General features: G+C 39.7%; 1 protein-coding gene across 4 annotated transcripts in view; it reads left to right on the forward strand.

Moving 5' to 3' along the window:
- Positions 1-20,962, forward strand: part of LOC144695942 (microtubule-actin cross-linking factor 1-like) — a 554,471-nt gene that overhangs the window by 175,847 nt on the left and 357,662 nt on the right. For 3 of the 4 annotated variants that reach the window (XM_078567039.1, XM_078567041.1, XM_078567040.1), the window contains exon 3: positions 17,501-17,590. In XM_078567039.1, the coding sequence (XP_078423165.1) occupies positions 17,501-17,590 (90 nt within the window). Of the gene's footprint in view, positions 1-17,500; positions 17,591-20,473; positions 20,567-20,962 lie in introns of all 4 variants that reach the window. The other variant, XM_078567037.1, reaches the window with a different exon arrangement.

Consider the following 20,962-nt stretch of genomic DNA (forward strand, 5'->3'; position numbering starts at 1 on the left):
TTTGCTTATTGCCTTTCCCTTCCATTTAACTCTATCCATATTCACAGTCACCCTGTCGATCCTGACGTCTCACATGGCCTGTTTACTTCCATGATCTCACTCACTGACGAGGCCTTCTCTGAACACTCTCTTTTGTCTCCCTCACCATCCAGACCACCTACCCCCTTCCAAGACCTGGTTTATCTATCCCTTGCCAAACCTGGCTGGGCTGCATCAAGTGGTATTAGACCTCACTGTTCTCTGCCAAAATTGCTACCATCCCATATCATGCTGGAATGTGAAGATAATTCTCCAGTTTCTTCTGCGAGCAACTGTCTCCTTAAACTCCTCTTCCCTCTCCTCCAAAAAAGTGTGAGGAACTCATGGATTTTGTCATAAAGCTTGAGTACATTTGTTCAAATGCCTGTGCTACAATCATCCTGTCCTAATCCTAAACCGGAGTCTTTCTCTAGATTCTCTACTGTCATATCCTCTGCAAGTTCACCTTGGTCATGAGACTCACCTTCTGGCTTCTTCAGCCTATTCCCACCAAACTGCTGACCACGTGTTTTCTGGCCCCTTCCTACCTGAAATAGTAAATGGCTCCCTTTTGACTACGGGGTCTCTTTTCAAAACAGACGTAATCAACCACACCCCACCCCTCAAAAAAAAAAACTGCTACCACATCTTTAAACTCTTCCTTTTCTGAAGTCTTGAACAAACATCTTATTGCCTTCCAAAACTGTACCCATCTTTTTTATGCATCCATGTTTGAATCGCTCCAATTAAGTTTCCACTGAAACATCCCTAATCAAAGTCACAAGCTACATCCTCTGTGATAGTGATGCACTGCCCCTTCTTGATGCCTCAGCAGCCTTGAATGTAGTCAACCATGTCATCTTCCATTGTCAAGCTGAGTGGAACAGCCCTGGTTTTGTTCCACTCTTTTATCTATCCTAACATAACCAGAGCATCTCTAGCAATGGCCTCTCTCCCTGCCCTGCACTACAACCCCTGAAGAGCCCTAACATCCTCTCAGTGCTCTGTCCCTTCAACATCTACATCTGGTAACATAACCAAGATCGTGCAGTTGGCTCCCACATCTACACTGACAAATCCCATGTCTGCCTCTCCACCACCTTTCTCCTCTTTTTTTGCCACTGTGTTGTCAATCTGCTTGTCTGGCATTCAGTCCTCGATGAGCTGAAATTTATGGCAGTTTAACTTTGGGGTGATATAAAGTCATCATTGATCTTTAAGTCATCACCCTCATCACTGATTCTGCCCCCTCCCTTGGCCACTGTCACAAGTTGAAGGCAACTGCTTGTAATTTGTGTCCTCTTGGCCCCTTACTGACCATTCATCTCTATGCCCTTTCAAAAAGAAAATCAGCTACTTACAAGTCTGCAGCATTACCTATCTCTATTCCTGCATCAGTCTATCAGTTGCTGAAACTCTACGCTATTGTCACCTCCAGACTTGGCTATTCCAACATTCTCATGCCCAGCCTCCCACCCTCCACCTGCATATACTTAAATGAATATAAAACATTGCTGGCCATAGCCTAACTGGCATCAAGGACCACTGTGCTCACCTACATTGGCTTCTAGTTCCCTAACCCCACCAAAATTCTCTTCAAATTCTTCCATGGCCATATTCCATCTTTTATCTCTGTAATCTCCTCCAGCCCTGGAATCGTCTGATAACTCATTGTGTAACCCTGGCCTAAATCTCTATCACCTGTTCTCCTTTATAATTACACTTAAACCCTTTTTGACCAAGCTTTTAGTAACCTCGTCTAATATCTTCTCCTTTGATTCAGTGTCTCTGTTCACCTTCTTTGAAGCACCTTAAGATATTTCTTTAAGTCCAAAGTTGTGGTAGCACCACTCCCGGGCCTGCCCCCACAGATCTTCCCGCTGACTTTTTGTGCCCACGTCTTTGCAACTTGCTGCCACTTCAGTGGTCCTTACTGTTGTGGATCCTGGCCTGACATGTCCTGGGTCCTTGGCCCACTGTGTGCAACACCACCAGAAATCACTGACAATGCAAAAGCTCACCCAGATTCTTTCTTAACTTCTTTTTCGTATGCTAGAAGTAAATTTAAAGTTGATCAACTAATTTTAGTTGATGTAAATGTATTTTTCAACTTTAAGTCATCCACAAGATACATTTTATTATTTAATATTTTTAAACCTTGTTGTGATTTCTACATTTAACTACGAGGATAACGTCTCTTTCTATTGAAAGTCCAGTCACCACAGCTGAACACCAAATTCCTTCATATGACATGAGTGCTAAATGCAAACAATGAAATAATGCTATGCTGTAAAGCTGCCTGGAATAGGGATAGGGAAGAATAGATAATGATGAGCGACAAGCAGTTAATATTTTTTGGTTTAGTCCTTATTATGGTGAGCATTTTTGACATCCACAGAGTTGTATTTATATTTTTAAGGGCTAATGACATGATGATGTACTAAATGCTATTGTACCACTTCTGATTTAATATTATGGTTTATTTGTGAAATCAGGACGACTTTGGACTTCAGAAACCATATGTACGTCATGTGATCTATGCCTTGCACGATGCAAGGATTTATAAATAATTCTCCATTGACCACTGTTTGGACAAATTGCAATTACCCTTTCCTATATGCCCATTTCTAGAAAATTAGTTTTTCCTGCAACGCTGAAGTCTAATGTCTTACCCTCTACAGTCTGCATAATACTGCTCCATGGAAGCTTACCAAATGGTGAATACTCACAGCACAAATATGTGTTCCAGATCATGGACCACTTTACTCTCAGCGTTTTCCCTCTGATTGAAATTATTGCCCCCTTTTAACCTTCAAAATATGTTAACTTTGTTAATTGATCAACATGTGGCAGAAACAAGGTTACATGATAACGCTTGGCTTATGGGAGAATTAACTAATCACATAAAACTTGCATAACCCTGCTTTTAGGCTTATAAATTATTAGAAGTTTTTATTTTTACCTATACTGACTTCATGTAAAGTTAGAATGACATGCTATCAAATCATTTATTTTGTTATGAATGCTACATGCATTCAGATATAGAGCCTTTAGTTTTGTCTTTTTGTTATCTTTGCAACATCCAGTCTTGACTGTTGATTTATTCTTAGGTTTTTTTGTTCTTTCCCTTCCTGTCATTCTCTGACCCTCATTTCCCATATTACTACTTTGCTCTCCTGCCTTAACTCTACCACACTCTTGGATTGTTAAACCTGGAAACAGTGAAGGGGAATGGTTTTGTGCTGCTTTCTGATTTGACCTCTGATGCGGTAAAATATCTCTAATGTTATGATCTCGGTAGAGATCAGCGACACTGTTTTTGGAAATCTGAAAACCTAGATGTTTATTAAAGGAATGAGGTCACAAGGTTCACGGTTTAAAACAAAAGAACTTTACTACACAAACATCAAAGATCATGACTATTAATAACTATGCTCTCTCAAATAGTTACAATAACGATTTTGAAATGAACATAGTTACTCATACTTTAAATTGAAGTTCTTAACCCAACTTTCCTTCTAACCCCATTTAACTTACGCCCTCAAAAACTTGGTTTGAGTACTGTTTCAAAGATTTGTTTTGGGGTTAAGATTTCGTGGGTCTTCTCATTTTGGCATGATTGTCCTTTAAAATCTCCTCCAACTGCCCTGAGGATGTAGATTCCTCATTCAGCACCGACGTCGCTAACATCTTAAGCGTAACCAACTTGATCATGACTCTCCTGGTATTCTTTAACCCTGGAGTCTTGCATCTAGAACTCTCTCTCTTTATGTTCTCAGCTTTGCTGTCCCAGAAGTTCAACTCAATGTTAGAAGCCCTTCAGTTAACAATTAAATATTTTAGCCAGCACATGGAATTTCAAATAAACTGATCTCTTTTTACTTCTTTAAATCGTTACAGCACAGAAAGCCATTCAGCCCAACTTGTCCGTGATGGTTCCTAAGGTGAAGTTCATGTATTGACACTCCCTTGCCCTTCCCTCACACCCCTGCAAATTCGTTCTTTTCAAATATTTAGAAAATGTAGAAACATTTACAACACAGAAGAAGGCCACTCGGCCCATAGTGTCTGCATCGGCCACAAAACAAAACCCCCAGCCTAATTCTATTTTCCAGCACTTGGCCTGTAGCCCTGGAGGTTACAGGACTTATGGTGCACATCCAGACACCTTTTAAATGAGTTCAGGGTTTCTGCCTCCACTTTCCAGGCAATGAGTTCCAGGCCCCTATCATCTTCCGGGTGAAAAAGAGCCCTCCTCCTCTTCCCTCCACTACCTTCTACCAATTACTTCAAATCTATGCCCCCTTGTCACTGACCTCTCTACTAAGGGAAAATAGGTCCTTCCCATCCACTCTATCCAGGCCCCTCACAACCTCATACACCTCAATCAAATCTCCCCTCAGCCTCCTCCAACTTATCCAATCTTTCCTAATAGCTGCAATTTTCCAGTTCTGGCAACATCCTCATGAATCTCTTCGGTATCCTCTCTCTACTGCAGTTAAATTATTTCTGGACTGTGGTGACCAGAACTGCACGCAGTACTCAAGTTGTGGCCCAACTAGTGTTTTATATAGTGCCAGCATAGCCTCCCTGCTCTTGTATTCCATGCCTCAGCTGATAAAAGGAAAGAATTTCACATGCCGCCTTATCCACCTTATTGACCTGTCCTGCTACCTTCAGGGATCTGTGGACATGCACTCTGTTATGACCGATGCAATTGGTAAAGTGGTGTTATTTTAAAAATCCCAGAGGGAAACTTTAAACAACTGTCATAACCAATAATTTTAAGTGTTATGTTTGAGATGCGATTCTAAACTCAGGAATCAGACCACTAATTCTTGAGGTTTTACATTAAACCAAATGAAACATTTGTTAATTTACACAGGTTATAATATATGTACACATGGCTACAAATTGCTACTATCATAACTTTTAACAAACTCCCAAACAAATCTCCATTAAGGCAACAGCAACCCATAGACTTAACCAAACACCAGGCAAAGCATTTTTACCGTACGAATTCAAAATGAGGTTCCTTTCACTGTGGATCCAGTTGGAGACTTGCCTTTTGATCTTACTTTGCCGCTGCCTGCACACCCGAAAACGACTGAAGTTATAGCTACCACCACTGATTGAATTCAAATTCTCATTGTCTCACCAGTCTCTTTGAACTTTACCTTTTAACAATGAAACCTCTTTCATAGTACCAATTTTATTAGTAATATAAACATATTGCTTCATAGCTGCTAGAAGAGCGTTAAGTTTTCACCCCACTTCTTGAATGCTCTATTCAAAAAATGCAAATGCATGCTATCTCTCTTACATCGCAAACTAGTACATCAAAGCACCCAGACTAGCTGACTTTAATCCAATTAAGACATACCTGCAGACTAAACCTCTAGTTTAATAAAATATATATTTTCCAAAATACTATATACATTAATAGCTTCATGACAACTCAAAGGTCCCTCACTTCCTCTGCACCTCCCATTTATTGTGTATTCCTTTGCATTGTTTGACCTCCCCAAATGCATCACCTCTCACTTTTCTGTGTTGAATTCCATTTGGCACTTTTTCTGAACCAGTCCATTGATAGCTTCCTGCAGTCTGCAGCTTCCCTCCTCGCTATCAACCACACGGCCAATTTTTGTGTTGTCTGCAAACTTCTTGATCATGCCCCCTATATTTAAGTCCAAATCATTAATATATACCACAAAAAGCAGGGGATTTAGTATGGAGCCCTGCGGAACCCAACTGGAAACAGTCTACCAGTTGCAAAAACGTCCGATGACCTTTAACTCTTTTGTTTCCTGCTGTTGAGCCAATTTTTATGCAGCTTGCTACAGTTCCCTGGATCCCATTGGCTTTTATTTTTTTAAACACTTTACCATGTGGGACCTTATCAGAAGCCTTGCTAAAATCCATGTAGACCACAGCACTACCCTCATCAATCCTCCTTGTTACCTCCTCAAAGAATTCAATCAAGTTTGTCAGACACGATCTTCCAATGGTGACTCTCCTTAATTAACCTGTGCCTTTCTAAATGACAGTTTATCCTGTCTCTTAGAATTGATTCCAATAATTTGCTTCCGAGGATAGACTGACTGGCCTGTAATTGTTCAGTTTATCCCTTGCTCCACTTTTAAACAAGGTACAATGTTAGCAATCCTTCAATCCTCTGGCACCATACCTGAATCCAGTGAGGATTTGAAAATGATGGTTAGAGCATCCACTACATGCAATAGGAGCAGAAGTAGGCCATTTGGCCACTCGAGCCTACTCTGCCATTCAGTAAGATCATGGCTGACCTGTTTGTGTTTTGAGTTCCACGTTACTATCTACCCCCGATAACCTTTGATTCCCTTGCCTAACAAGAATCTATCTACCTCTGCTTTAAAAATATTCAATAACCCCGCCTCCACAGCCTTTTGAGGCAGACAATTCCAAAGTCGCACAACCCTCAGAAAAAAAATTCTCCACATCTCTATCCTAAAATGGCAACTCCTAATTTTAAAACCATGCACCCTAGCTCTGGACTCACCCACAAGGGGAAACATCCTTTCCACGTCCACCTTATCAATACCATTCAGGATCTTATATACTTCAACCAAGTCATACCTCCCCCATTCTTCTAAACTCCAGTGGAAACAAGCCCTGTCTGTCTAACCTTTCCTCTGAGACAACCCGATCTAGTAAACCTCCTCTGAACTGCCTCAAATACATTTGCATCCTTCCTGAAATAAGGAGACCAAAATTGTATGGTCCAATGTTCGAGATGTGGTCTCACCAATGCTCTGTATAACTGAAGCATAACATACTTACTTTTATGTTCAATCCCTCTCTTAATAAAGGATAGCATTCCATTAGCCACCTTAATTACCCTTAATTTCCTCTCTGGCTTCTTTTAACAGCCTAGGGATATTTCATCTGGCCTGGTGATTTAGACACCTTTAAGGATGCTAATCCCTTAAATACTTTCTCTCTCCCTATGTTTATCACCTCCAATATTTTACACTCCTCCTTAACTACAATGTCTGCATTATTCCCCTCTTTTGTTAAGACAGACTTGAAGTATTCATTAAGAATTATACCCAGATCATCTTCCTCTACACTTCCTCTGGGTCTTTTATGAGCCCTACTCTTTCCTTAGTTATCCTCTTGCTCTTAATATGTTGATAAAGCATCTTTGGGCTTTTATTGCCAATATTCTTTTATGCCCTCTTTGTTTTCCTAATTTCCATTTTTATTTCACTGCTGCCCTCGTTCTGGAAAGCAGAGGTCATGGATTTGGAAGGTGCTGTCAAAGAAGCCTCGATGAGCGGCTGCACTGAACCTTGTGCTGGCAATGGAGGGAGTGAATGTTTCAGGTGGTGGATGGGGTGCCAATCAAGCAGACTTCTTTGGCCTGGGTGTTGTTGAGTTTCTTGAGTTGTCGGAGCTGCACTCATCCAGGCAAGTGGAGAGAATTCCATCGCATTCCTGACTTGTGCCTTGTAGATGGTGGGCAGGCTTTGGGGAGTCAGGTGGTGAGTTACTTGCTGCAGAATTCCCAGCCTCTGACCTGCACTTGTAGCCACAGTATTTATATGGTTTCTAGCCAATGGTAACTCCCATGGTGTTGGGGATGGGAGATTCAGTGATGGTAATGCAGCTGAATGTCAAGGGGAGATGGTTAGATTTTTCTTTGTTGAGGGTCCTTATTGCCTGGAACTTGTGGGGCAGAAATATTACTTGTCACTGATCTGTCCAAGTCTGAATGCTGCCCAATGTCTTGTTGTAAGATGGCATGGAGTGCTTTAGTATCTGAGGAGTTACAAATGGTACTTAATACTGTGCAATCATCAGCAGACATTCCCACTTCAGACTCTGTTGGCAGGGAGGTCATTGATAAAGCAACTGAAGATGATGTACCCTGAGAGTCATGGCCTGGTGTTGAGACCATTGATCTCCAACAAACCACAACCATCTTCCTTTATGCTAGGTATGATTCCAACCAGTGGAGAGGTTCCCATTAACTTCAGTTTTGTTATAGGGCTCTTTGATGCTGCACTTGGTCAAAAGCTGCCTTGATATCAAGGGCAATCACTCTTATCTCACCTCTAGAATTGAACTCTCCTGTTGATGTTTGGGCCAAGGGTGCAATAAGCGTTGGAGCTGAGTGGTGCTGGTGGAGCCCAAACCATGACCTGTGAGCAGGTCATTGAGTAAGTGCTCCTCAGAAGCACTGTAGACAACACCTTCCATCACTTTGATGATTGATAGTAGGCTGAATTGGCCAGTTTTTTTGTGGACAGGATGTACCTAGGCAATGTTTCACATTGTCATGTCGATACCAGTGTTGTAGCTGTACTGGAACGGCTCAACTAGGGGCCAGGCTAGTTCTGAAACACAAGTCCTCTATACTGCTGAGATGCTGTCAGGGCAGATAGCTTTTGCTTGTGCCTTAAGCCATTTCTTGATATGTGGAGTGAATCAAATTGGCTGAAGACTGGCATCTGTGATGCAGGAGACCTCACAAGGAAGTCGAGATGGATCATCCACTTGGCACTTCTGGCTAACCCATCACTGTCTCCTCCTATCATTCCCCAAATATTAGTGATATTTCCCTGGTGCTGTCTTGCCTTGGGTAGATCCACCGAACTGAAAAATTCTTGACTTCTGTTATTTCACATCACCCACTGTCATGGCGGATGATTTTGTGTTGATTTGTATTGCGTACATTCCTGTACTGCAAAGTTTGTGCAAAAATCAGCAGCAAAGAATCCTGTTCTGTTGCCAAAAGGTCAGAATTATCTCTCCCTCCCTCCCCTCCTTTCTCCCACCCCCCCCCTCTCTCTTCACCCCCTCCCCCTCTCTCTCCCTCCCTCCCTCCCTCCCCCTCGCTCTCTTCCTCTCTCCCCCCTCTCTCTCCCCCCTCTCTCTCTCCCCCCTCTCTCTCCCCCCTCTCTCTCCCCCCCTCTCTCTCCCCCCCTCTCTCTCCCCCCCTCTCTCTCCCCCCTCTCTCTCCCCCCTCTCTCTCCTCTCTCTCCCCTCTCTCTCTCCCCCCTCTCTCTCCCCCATCTCTCTCCCCCCTCTCTCTCCCCCCTCTCTCTCCCCCCTCTCCCCCTCTCTCTCTCTCTCTCTCTCCCCCCTCTCTCTCTCTCTCTCTCCCCCCTCTCTCTCTCCCCCCTCTCTCTCCCCTCTCTCCATATGTTTGTGTATAATATTTTTATATGTAAATAATAATATATGTATCTTATCTATAATGTTTTTATATATGTGTGTCTGTATCTCCAAAATCATGCAACCCCAAACCCAGAGAAGTTGTTACAATCCCCGTGGGGCTTGATAACTTTTTAAAAGAAAGGAATCCCCACAATGGCCGTTGAAATAATCAAAGTGCAAGATTTCACTTTTCAAGACTTTTACAGTAATAATCAAACTAAAATAACATCAAGCATTAATTAATGAGCAACTGATGCATGAAACTAAAGAAAAAGGTAAGTTTTGCATTAACTCACTAACGCAGTCAGAATATGCCTTATGAAACACTTTTTAACTCTATACCACACCACGCCACTGACAGACATGTATGTATTAAATAGACAGTCTCAAAGTCACTCCTAGCTCACCAGCAGAGGTTCTCCACTTCCCGTCCCACCAGGTTGAAACTTCCAGTGTCCTTCAACAAACATTCCGCTCTGCCTGAGTTTTTCTGGTTACGACTGTCACCATCAAGAAACAGCATGATGACCCCCCAACCCCGCCCCCTCCTCAGGTCACAGCAATCCTGACAATCCAGAGTTCCAGATCCTGTGTCCATCTCTTTTTAAATGGTTTAGTTGGCTCCGTTAAAACTATTTTCCCACACCACCACCGCCCCCCACTCCACCCACTCATTTTGTACAGAACAGAGAAGACCTGTTCCTGGAAGTTTCAATTCTCTCCTCCCTGCTTCTCAGCAGCAGCTTTTTCTCTGTTCTGTGAGCTTCTGAGAGGAGTGCTTAAAAACTGCAGCTCGTCATCTCAACGGGTTTGTATTTGACTTTCTATCCCTTCTCAGCTCTCATCCCATGGCAAACTGAATTCACATGGGCACTTCTCCAGGCTGATGTATTTACCATTAATTCACCACCCCCCTTTTCAGAACGTTCTGTTTTACTTTGAGTTAAAGGTATATTTTAAAGCAATAATTGTCTTGCAAAACAAAAACAAAAATACCTGGAAAAACTCAGCAGGTCTGGCAGCATCTGCGGAGAGGAGCACAGTTAACGTTTCGAGTCCAAGTGACCCTTGGGCCATTCGGACTCAAAACGTTAACTGTGCTTCTCTCCGCAGATGCTGCCAGACCTGCTGAGTTTTTCCAGGTATTTTTGTTTTTGTTTTGGATTTCCAGCATCTGCAGTTTTTTGCTATTGTCTTGCAAAGTTTAGCATTCATGATTCAGGTAAAGATTGTCATAAGAGCAATGTGCAGTGGAAGCACAAATGGACAGGGTGTTAGAAGATCCACAGATATAGAATAATGACATTCAGTCACTGCTCAAGGCAACTGTTTCTGATCAGAACAAAAGCTTTGTTAATCCCAAACTGGGCTGTGGAATGATAAAAGCAAAAAACTGCGGATGCTGGAAACCCAAAACTGTGGAATGTACCTGTACCTGTTTCTAATTCACGTTAGCTACTTAAAGTAGTTGAAGCTTTTTTGGCTTTGGCAAGACAAGCAAGCTAATGCTTTTCATTTAAATGTAATGTTTTTTCTAGGAGCCTATTGTTTCAGCAGATAAAACTGAAATAGAAAGTTATTCCTGCAATTTGAAAAGAACATTAATATTGTATTAGTATGATGGCTGTCCATTGAATGATTTTCAGTTGCAGGGATTACCATAAAACATTGTGAGGATCAAAAGATTTATATTTTCAATATATTAGCCTTTTGTTTTACAGATTATATATTTATTGCATTGTAATATGTAGTTTCTATCTGACTTTGCTGAAATTTACTTTTCTTCAGGTAGGAATGACTATCCCTTTGTAGGTCTTTGCATATTTAATGACTTTGCACACTTCTGAGGGTTGATGTCCTGGAAGTTTGGTCAATTTGTGTGTCTCCGTTTCATTCATTTTGCATGCAAAAATTTTCGAAAGAAATGTTAATACTTCTGCCCAATTATTAATTTGATGTAATTTATACTATTTGCCCCTGGTGTTTTGTGCTACTGTGTGTTGATTTAGTGTAATGACCACTGTAAAACAGTGCCATCAGTTGCTATTTGAAGGAGAATGTTTCAATGAGAATTTCAGGGCTATAGTTTTGCCTACTTAAGGCTTTCAGGATGTGGAGGTTATGCAGTCGATATAATAGCAGTTTTCAAAATAATTTCAGAATAAATGAATGTCAGTATAGTTTGTGTACCAAAGTGTGGGATTGATGAAAGATTGTAAATGTCTGAGAAGAGGAACATACATTAGGAAGACTGGGATAATCAATGAATAAACTCATTCATTCAGAGCATTTGCAAACTAACTTATGAAAACACTTTTGAAGTGTGAGGTTTTTATGTGATAAGCCCTACTGCATTCGATCTTTTATTACCTCTTGGCAAACATTAACATTCTCAAAGACAATGCTGCTTAGCATTTTTTGTGTGTATCTCTGCTACAACATTCATTTACTTTGAACAAGAATGCAATTTGCAAATAGAAATTAAGACTGAATTATCCTGCATTCAGTCGGAATAGACCTTGCACTCTGTACATTCCTAAACAGTTAGTGGGAAAGAAAAAGTAGTGCTGCTTTCTTAGTTTGTATAAAACTGATAATTACTTATTGCACTATCTGCTTTCCCTTATTAATATCACTATATGTAGGCTGTAGAACTACATTAGTGCCCCACACTGGAGGTCTGCAAGTTGAAAAGAATATGAAGATAAAGTTGTGTTCCATGTGTGCTGGCAGGTTAAAGTTTGCTAAACTTCATTGCCTTTCAACTTTACAATTTGTAGTGAGACCTGGGTTCTTGTGTTATTACCTAAAGGCCAGTTGAATGGCTCAGCTAATAGCTGTTACAAAATTTTGCTTGCGACCAGATGCTTGGATCCCATGTCTATTGTGAACATCTCTGACACCATTTGAAATATTTGCACTAAACTGGGTGTATTCATAGCAAGCATGAGGACAACTTGGTCATTATGTCTGCCCTACAAATTCATTCATAGCAAGAAAAGCATGACAAACCCATTCTTGTTTACCTGATTGTACTGTATTCAAATTCCAAAGAGCTATCCTAAATGGATTCAGGTAATACAGTTCATAAACCTGGACATTGCAGCTGTCAAGTGAATGACAACTAGATCTAGCAAAGGGAGGGAGATGGATAGATAGATCAGGAACACTTTAGAGAAGGTATTGAGCTGCACAAGTAGGCCAGTGCTTAGTGTTTTATACTGAGTATAAGGCTTTCAGTCATTAATAATCCTTAACAATTACAGTTCAGAGGAACCTGGTATGTATACTTTAATTCTGCACAATCTTGGAAAGAACAAGGTCTTTGTTTGTTTGTTATGCTCTCACTATGAAATTTTACGTGACTGACCTCATCTCAGGATTCTGGGCTACAGTAGAAATAGAGAACTTTGTGCTTCAGTGTGACCCTTTTTGGAATAAATCTGCTTTGTATTTCAAGGACATATTTTCAAAGACCTTTTGAAATAACTCAAGAGACTGGTTGAAGGATGGCTGTTCTGTACAGTTATCGTATTACTGTCACCGTTGGACTTGAGTCATTTGAGAACAAGCCTATCTATTTGGTGAAACCTCCATGCTAATGATATTTGACAGGTTCTATTCAGAAATTGGTATCTATTCAGACTTTGCTGAATAACCAGTCTCAAAAGAATAAACAGTAATTTGGGAAAGTTTTTTTTAAGCAGTAAAGATATAAATTTCTCTATGTGCCATCAAAAATATTTTAAAAATATGAAGTAAACAATTCTCTATTATTCGTATCTGTATTTATGGCTCAAGTTATATTTGGTTAACTTTTATTTTGACAGCACTGCATTGCAATCATTGTGAAAGGGTAAAAGGATACTTTGAACTAAAGTGGTATGATCTCTGTTAAAGATTTAATTATTTTTGTAATGGACTAACCACGTGTAAAATTGGATTAAACGTTACTTTCATAAAACTGCTACATGCATTTTCCATTGTTTATATATTTACTGCAATTAAAATGCTGAGGTGGACCCAAAAGAAAGATCTGTTCTGTTCAAAAATAGTGTTGACATTGTAGATAATGCAATAGCATTAACTTTTCCCCAGATAGCTGGGTGATGCTCTCCTATTTAACAATGCAATTATTACATCTTAAGACAAGTCTAAGTCAAGTAGGTAAGAAGAGAGCACTGCGATTGTACTTCAGTGCAACTTACTGCTGGCTATGGGCCCTGTTTTTGCTCAAGGTGAATGCTGTAGATTGGGTCACTTAGACTGGTATTGTGCATTGTCACTAAAACTTTGGCCTATCAGTGCAATGGGTTCAGTAAAATCATTGTTGAAATTCCACATGGAAACACTTATCTCACATCTGAATAGCTCCATATGTTGTTGTTCAAGAAAATGTTTCATAAAGGACTCAGTTCAATGTTTGCTGTATGTATCCACTGGTCGCGGGGATTCTGAGGCTATCCTGACAGGCAATGGGCGCTAAGTGGGGTACACCCAGGACGGGATGCCAGTTCATCACAGGGCACATGCACTGTAAGGGGAAATTTAACCGTAGTCAATCCACCTAACCACGCCTTTGGATTTGTAACCATGTCTTTGTAATGGCCATCATATCATGTAACAAGTCCAGAAGCTATTTGAGAGTAGAGTATTGGAGGGCACACTGTTGGAGGTATCTTTGTAGGAATGAATATTCATGAGTACATAATCTAGGAGTGAGATTGCCAATTTATTGTAATTTGAACAATATTAAAAAGATCTGTGTTGCAGTAGTTTGTAGCCGGTGGGTTCAAAAGAAAATATGATGATTTAATTTTTTAGGAACATAGGACTTAGGAGCAGGAGTAGGTCATTTGGCCCCTCAAGCCCACCCTGCCATTAAATAAGATCTTGTCTGCCCCCCATAACCCTTGACTCTCTTGTTATCAAAAATCTAACTCTGCCTTGAACAAATTCAATGACCCAGCCTTCACTGCTCTCTAGGGAAGAGAATTGCACATATTAACGACCTTCTGAGAGAAAAACAAATCTCTTCATCTCAGTCTTAAAAGTATCTTTGGGAAATTTTCTAAGTCTTCTACAGTGAAGACAAACACACACAACCTGTTTAATGCCTCCATCCTTTCCTTGTTTTCCATCATCAATTCCCCAGACTCGTGCTCTGGAGGACCAACACTGACTTTAGTTATCCTTTTCCTATTTAAATACTCATAGAAACTCTTACTATCTGTTTTTATACCACTAGCTAGCTTTCTATCATACTCAACTTCCTCCCTATTTTTCAATCATTCTTTGCTATTTCTTAAAATCTGACCAATCTCTCAGCAGAACCTCTTTCCTAGTCCTTTCTGTTTTTGGTGCCACATAGACCATGACAACTGGATCTGCCCCCTCCCACTGCTAGTTCCTCTACAACCCTGAGCAGATATCCAAAACCTCGGCACTGGACAGGCAACACAGCTGTCTGGACTCGCGCTCCCAGCTGCAGAGAACTGTCAATCCCCCTGACTATGTTGTCCCCTGCTACCACTACGTTCCTATTAACTCCCCCAAGCTTAAATGGCTTCCTGCACCACGGCACTATGGTCAGCTCGCTCATTCACCCTGCAGTCCCCACAAGCTGCAAGAACCTTGAACCTATTGGACAATTGCAAAAACTGAGGCTCCTCCTCTTCAACCTTCTCGATCCTCTTACCTGTCTCACTCGCAGTCACATCCTCCTGACACTGACAAAATCAGAAGACCTTAATCTAAGAGATGTGACCACCTCCTGGAACAAAATTCCAGGTAACTTTCCTCCTCCCTGATGCACTGCAGTGTCTGCATCTTGGCCTCCAGCTCAATGACCGAGCCGAAGTTCCTCAGGTCGCTCACATTTATTACAGACTTGTTTGCCCTGGATCACACTGGTGTCCAGGAACTCCTGCATTATGCAGTCACAACACATCACCTACCCTGCCATTATTATTATGATTTAATTAATGCATTTTTATTTTCTTAACTAATTTATAATTAATAAACCCTATTACTACCAATGAGTTCTACTACTGCTAGTAAACCTTACTAATTATAATAAAAACTTACAATTGCTAATATGTTACCCGAGTTTTGAAAGATAAATGAGCAAAATACTTACCAATCAATCACTTAGCTGTTTCCCCCTTTCCTCACTGCACTGAATTCCCTTACCAAATTCCCAAGTTCACGTTCTGTGACTAGCTGCACTCATTGATGAGCTGCTGTCTGCGTGCTTGCTGTATCAAAGTATCAAACATCTGAAAGTGAGTAAAAGCTGTGCCTTTAATTGAATCTTACAGTCCAGGAAACACTCGGATGCTATTGTCTAAATTTTAATGTACTGAAACTGCCACATTCTACATAGAACTGTAAGTTCATGATATAATGTTTACAACTAATTTTTGCTTAAAACATGTGCTTTGACTAAGGGTCAGATAGGTGTTAATTTCTACCACATTAGAGTATACCTGTCAGGCTGGCCAGATGCAACTAATCTGCAGTGAGTCTAACATATACTTATTTGGTATGGCTAAATAATTGGCAAAAACGAGCTTTTCTGACAAAAATGGGAGACACATCGCAAATCAAATTGAATTTTTTTCATATATTTATAGTTGCAATAGGCATTAATCCATTGAAATGAATAGAGCTGTAAGACTTGATTCACTTCTCAAAGTACAAAATTATTGAGCCTCACCCAGTGGATTGCTTATCACATTACTCATGATAAACTAAATGTTATTCCTTCTTACACCACCCCATCCTCCCTGCAAACATGTTTGCTGTTAATTGTTTACATCCACTGCAATACTTTTTAGAATATCTGCTGACCAGAGGTAAATTTAAATAGCCTGTGATGCAAGAAAGTCGTGAGGTTGAGTGCTGCATGACCGAGTAGGTGTACATTGTCAAAATCCTCACTTTCATAATTTCGATAGGTGTGAAATCACAATTGAAAATTAGTCTGCTGTCTGCAGGTTACTGTGACTTTAAATAATTTACTCAGATCTCCTATGAAAGAAAGCTTTTCGAATGACAACCTTTTGCATTTTCTTTTAGAAGTAGTTGTTTACTGTTGAGTGGGAGTAGTGTTATCCCAAGGACACTGTTGTGCACCTTAGCACGTGGTTTTGAATAGCATTGATGCAGCCCATAGACCAGGGCACTCAGTCATCCAACTGGCCTTCAGGCGGTTCATATTCCAGCGGTATGGAGAAGAAAATGGAGCAAGTCAGTTTTTCAAATATACAAAATGTCTTCAAGTATAGGATAACATTGTACTTTCTTTGTGTACTTAGAGCAGCATGTTTTCTATAATCTCTCTTATTCTTAAGAATGCATAATGGAAAGCATGGTTTTTAAACTATAGCAAAAAGTGACTCATTTCAGTAAGAATTAATTTGCAGATGCTGCTACTTTGCAATAATATTAAGAGCTCTTTTGAATGCAAATGTGGCAGAGTCAAATAATTTACAGCTCCCATGGAGAGGGGATGATTCATGATGCACGAAAACAGTTTTTCTTTTACATTTTCAAAAACTGTTGTCTTGACAATCTACCAATGTTGTTTCGCTGACCAAGCAGGTCTGAAGGCAGCAAAACAAATCATCATCTTTGCGAAAGCTAAGTTAATTTAAAAATAAAGAATGTTGAATCTTTCTCCCCCACACACTCAACCCTTCATCTTACTTTCTTCGTGGAGCTTTTTAGTCCATTTTCTGACTAATCTTCTATGTGTCCATGATTGCAACAGTTTTCTCAGACAATCTGCTTGTAACTCTTAATTTTGTGACATCTCTTGGCAGGTTTGCTCATTAGAATGTAACAAAAGCTTATTAGAAATGTAAGCACATGGTCTGGTCTATTAGCTGATCTCAAGGGTGGTGGCAAAGAAGAACAGTTGGCTTCAGTGATCCTGGATTAGAGAGGGGGAAATTAATCAGACTCCTTGATTCTGATCATTGGCTTATTGACCCTACTACTACTGCCCATGCATGGGTAAAAAATGAGGTTAGGAATAACTAAGTCTGTAATCAGTCTCATGGTCGAATAGTCTGCAGGTACTCATTGTCCCAGTTCAGAAGTGAAAAGTGGTTACTTTTTGGAGAGCTGTCAACTGCAGAACTGTACCCCAGGATGAATTATCAATTTTGGATAAAGAGAATGAATCTGAGTAGTTGAGATACGTGTCAAAATTGTAATTTACTATACTGTGAAGAGGAAAAGTTGCTTTAAGATGATTTCTGGTTTTGTTTAGGTACGGAAGCACATAAATGATCTTTATGAAGATCTACGTGATGGACATAACTTAATCTCCCTCTTGGAGGTCCTCTCTGGAGCGACTCTGGTAAGTGCTTGATTAAAAGAATTTTAGTGAGTACATTGCAGAATACTCAATGTGAACACTGATTAGATCAAATACTAAAGAATTTCTACCTAGATTACGAAAAAAAGATATTTGTGCTCTGAGCTATCTGATTGGCCTGTTTAATTAGAAATCTGGGTTGTTGGAATTCTGCAACTCCTGAAGGGTTTTTTTTCCCTTCAGTTTTAAACGTATTTATCAACAGTGCTATATGAGTTCTGTATGTTGTAAATTACATTATATTGAATAAAAATTGTAAGCCAACAAAGAGATTGATTACCTAAATTGTCAGTGTAAAAGCATTTTTGTTTTACTTATCAATCTTTTAAAACTCCTGAATTCTAGCTATTGTGTTTACAACTGGTTTTAGGCTCTGAACTGCAATTGAAATGAGACCCTTGTTAGTGTGTTTTGTTTTTTTCTGCCTGAATTACTCAGTACTTTCCATTTAACAATATGACAGAGAATGGAAATTTACGAATTTCATGACCCTAGTTTCATTTCAAATGAATGCAATTCCCCCTCACAGCACAGCGGCATTTAATTTGTAGCACACACTGATGACATCTAGTGGGTGCGAATCAGTACTCTGACATTTTTTTATTGAGTCTGATATATGTATGGCACAAATGTATATGATGCATATGTATATGCACATGATATATATGTAATCAGTGGCAGAAATAGATAAAATAATTGCTTTGTCTGATAGTGGCTAAGATACTCTTACTCTATATAGGAACAAGAGTTAACCATTCAGCCCCTCCAGTATATTCAGCCATTCAGTTAGATCATACCTGATCTGTACCTCAAATCCATTTGCCTACCTTTGCTCCATATCCCTTGATAGCCTTTCTTTACAAAAATCTACTGATCTTGATCCTGAAAATTTTAATTTGACCAGCATCCAGTAACCTTTTCAGGGAGAAAATTCCAGATTTCCACTACCATTTGTGTGGAAAAAGTGTTTCCAGATTTGACTCCTGAATGGCCCAGTTCTAATTTTAAGGTTATGACCCCTTGTTCTGGATTTTCGCACCGTACAAACTGGTTTCTCAGTAATTACCCCATCAAATTCATTTTATACTTTTAAGTATCTCAATCAGATTGCCCTTTAACCTTCCTAAATCAAGGGAATACTAGCCAAATTTATGCAATCTGTTCTCCTAATTTAACCCTGCCAAATCCATATATCTTGTGAATCTGTTCATTCAACCTGGGTGAGACCAAAGGATTTGCTATTTAGGAAACTTAAGCGTATCTGCATTTGAGATTGCATGGCTCATTACAATTCTTAAGCTCAGTTTTAATATTTGTTTAAATTGTGTTCTGTTAATATCCCCTGCAACCCTCTGCCCATCCTCTTTTAGTACTTCTGTAGAATAACCAATTGGATGTGCTGTAATATATATCCCAAGTGCTGGTACCTGGCGTAACTAGCTAGAAATGCTGTGCATTGTTTACGTTTAAGCTATTGATCACAAATCCAATTTTCAGTTAGTGACAACAGAGGCCAACAGATAAATAGGATTTGTGCTTCCAGTACTGATTTATTATTATTCCCTACCTACATTTCATTGAAGACAGCTTGAATGAACTCTACTGCATTGTTGATTTTGCCTTTACCTACTGCATTGCAGTTTTCCCTATAACTATGATGACATTATTAAATATGCAGCTCGTCCAGGAGCTATTTCTGGAAAAACTTATTCAACTAGATGATGATGCTCCACCCAAACACATTAGGTTTGACAGTGATGTTTAGTAACACCCTAAATGTTCAGCTTCACATATTATGCAATGTATATAACAACTTTGAGAAAGAAAAACCTCCACCTAAACAATGGCTTTCACAACCTTAAGCCCAATGTGATTCATAGGCAATGAAGTATTTCTGAAGTGTAATCAGTGTTGTCATTTAGACAAATGCAGGAGCCAATTTCTTTACAGAAGGAAATGCAAACAATGACAATGAAATAAATGACCTGACAATTTCAGATAATTCATGTTTGTGCTGTTGGTGGAGGCATAAAAATTGGCCAGGACATAGGGGAAATGCTTCCCTGCTCTGCTTCAAATTATGCTATGGGAATTGTGTCTGATTGCAAACTTAGAAATTAGTATGCATTTATTATCAAATTTATTGAACTTTATTATATGTGAAATGTTTTGCTAAGTCCTGAAGTCATGAAAGGCTCTATATAAATGACATTTTCTTTCATTCCTATTTCTTTCTTCTTTCCAACTGTCAAAGCTGTAATTATTTTGTCATTGCCATGTTGTGAGGGAACTCATCGTAGTTAGAAGGATCTTCGTTTTCAATTAGTGTAGTTCAGCAAAAATTATGTATGTCATAGAATGAGACCATAAAATAGTAGTGAACAATATTGGTGATAGATAGGCTGAAGCTTGCTCCGTGAGAGGCTGTTTCTCTCTGGCATTTCCCAGGTGCTGAATACAAATAGTAGAAGCTCTGATGAAGGTAAAGTACCTCATTAGAAAAAGGAAAACTATTGCCAGTGAACCTATGATAGCCTAAACCATTTTTGTATGGCCAGGTCAAGAGCAGCAATAGCAGAGATTTCACTGCCCTCATAGAATGAGACATTGTCTTGGCTAGGGAGCCCAACCAACATGGCTCAAAAACTGGTATCCATAGTATTGAAATACATATATTATAAATTAACAAGCATAATGTGATCGTTGAGAAGAAAATTTGCTAGTAGTTTTGATTTACATAGTAACAAACTCTGCTCGGAAAAGTGAATTTGAAGCTTTTATGTGCAATTTTTGTGCTTTTTTTTTACGCTTATTTGCTCTGCTTTGGTTCTGCCATTGTCTGTCTTTATGTCCCATTCTGGATAGCAAAAGGAACAGCCTGTGCTGAAGAACTTGCGCTTGGTGAGACTGTCATCCTGTGTTTCTGAACACAGTCAAGAAGAGGGGAATGATGAGGGGGTAGGTGCCGCCCTCCCCACCCCAAAAAGGCGGTGAAATAATTACTGTATCATTGCTAGATAATCCACACTATTATTAAATGGGAGAGCAACTCATATGTATTATTTATATTTTAAAAAGACTGGTTTGGTGTTGAAATAGAACTTTATTTGCTTGTGCACAACATATTTAAATACTTAGTTTTCTGTTTTACTTTGAATGTTTTACCTTTTGCCCTATTTCTCCCCACTTCCCTTCACCAGTGCCTCTTGCAGCAGCAGGAAGAACTGGATCATTTGAAGTCTAGATAAAAAGTATACTACATGAGGAAACAGTGGCTTATGCCATTTTGGCCTGTAAGATGGTAATTTCTGTTTCTGCAGAAATGACATTGGACATCTAAATAAGACAGAACTT

The sequence above is a fragment of the Cetorhinus maximus genome, chromosome 21 (genome assembly GCF_964194155.1).
Source record: "Cetorhinus maximus chromosome 21, sCetMax3.hap1.1, whole genome shotgun sequence".
Taxonomy (NCBI): Eukaryota; Metazoa; Chordata; class Chondrichthyes; order Lamniformes; family Cetorhinidae; genus Cetorhinus; species Cetorhinus maximus.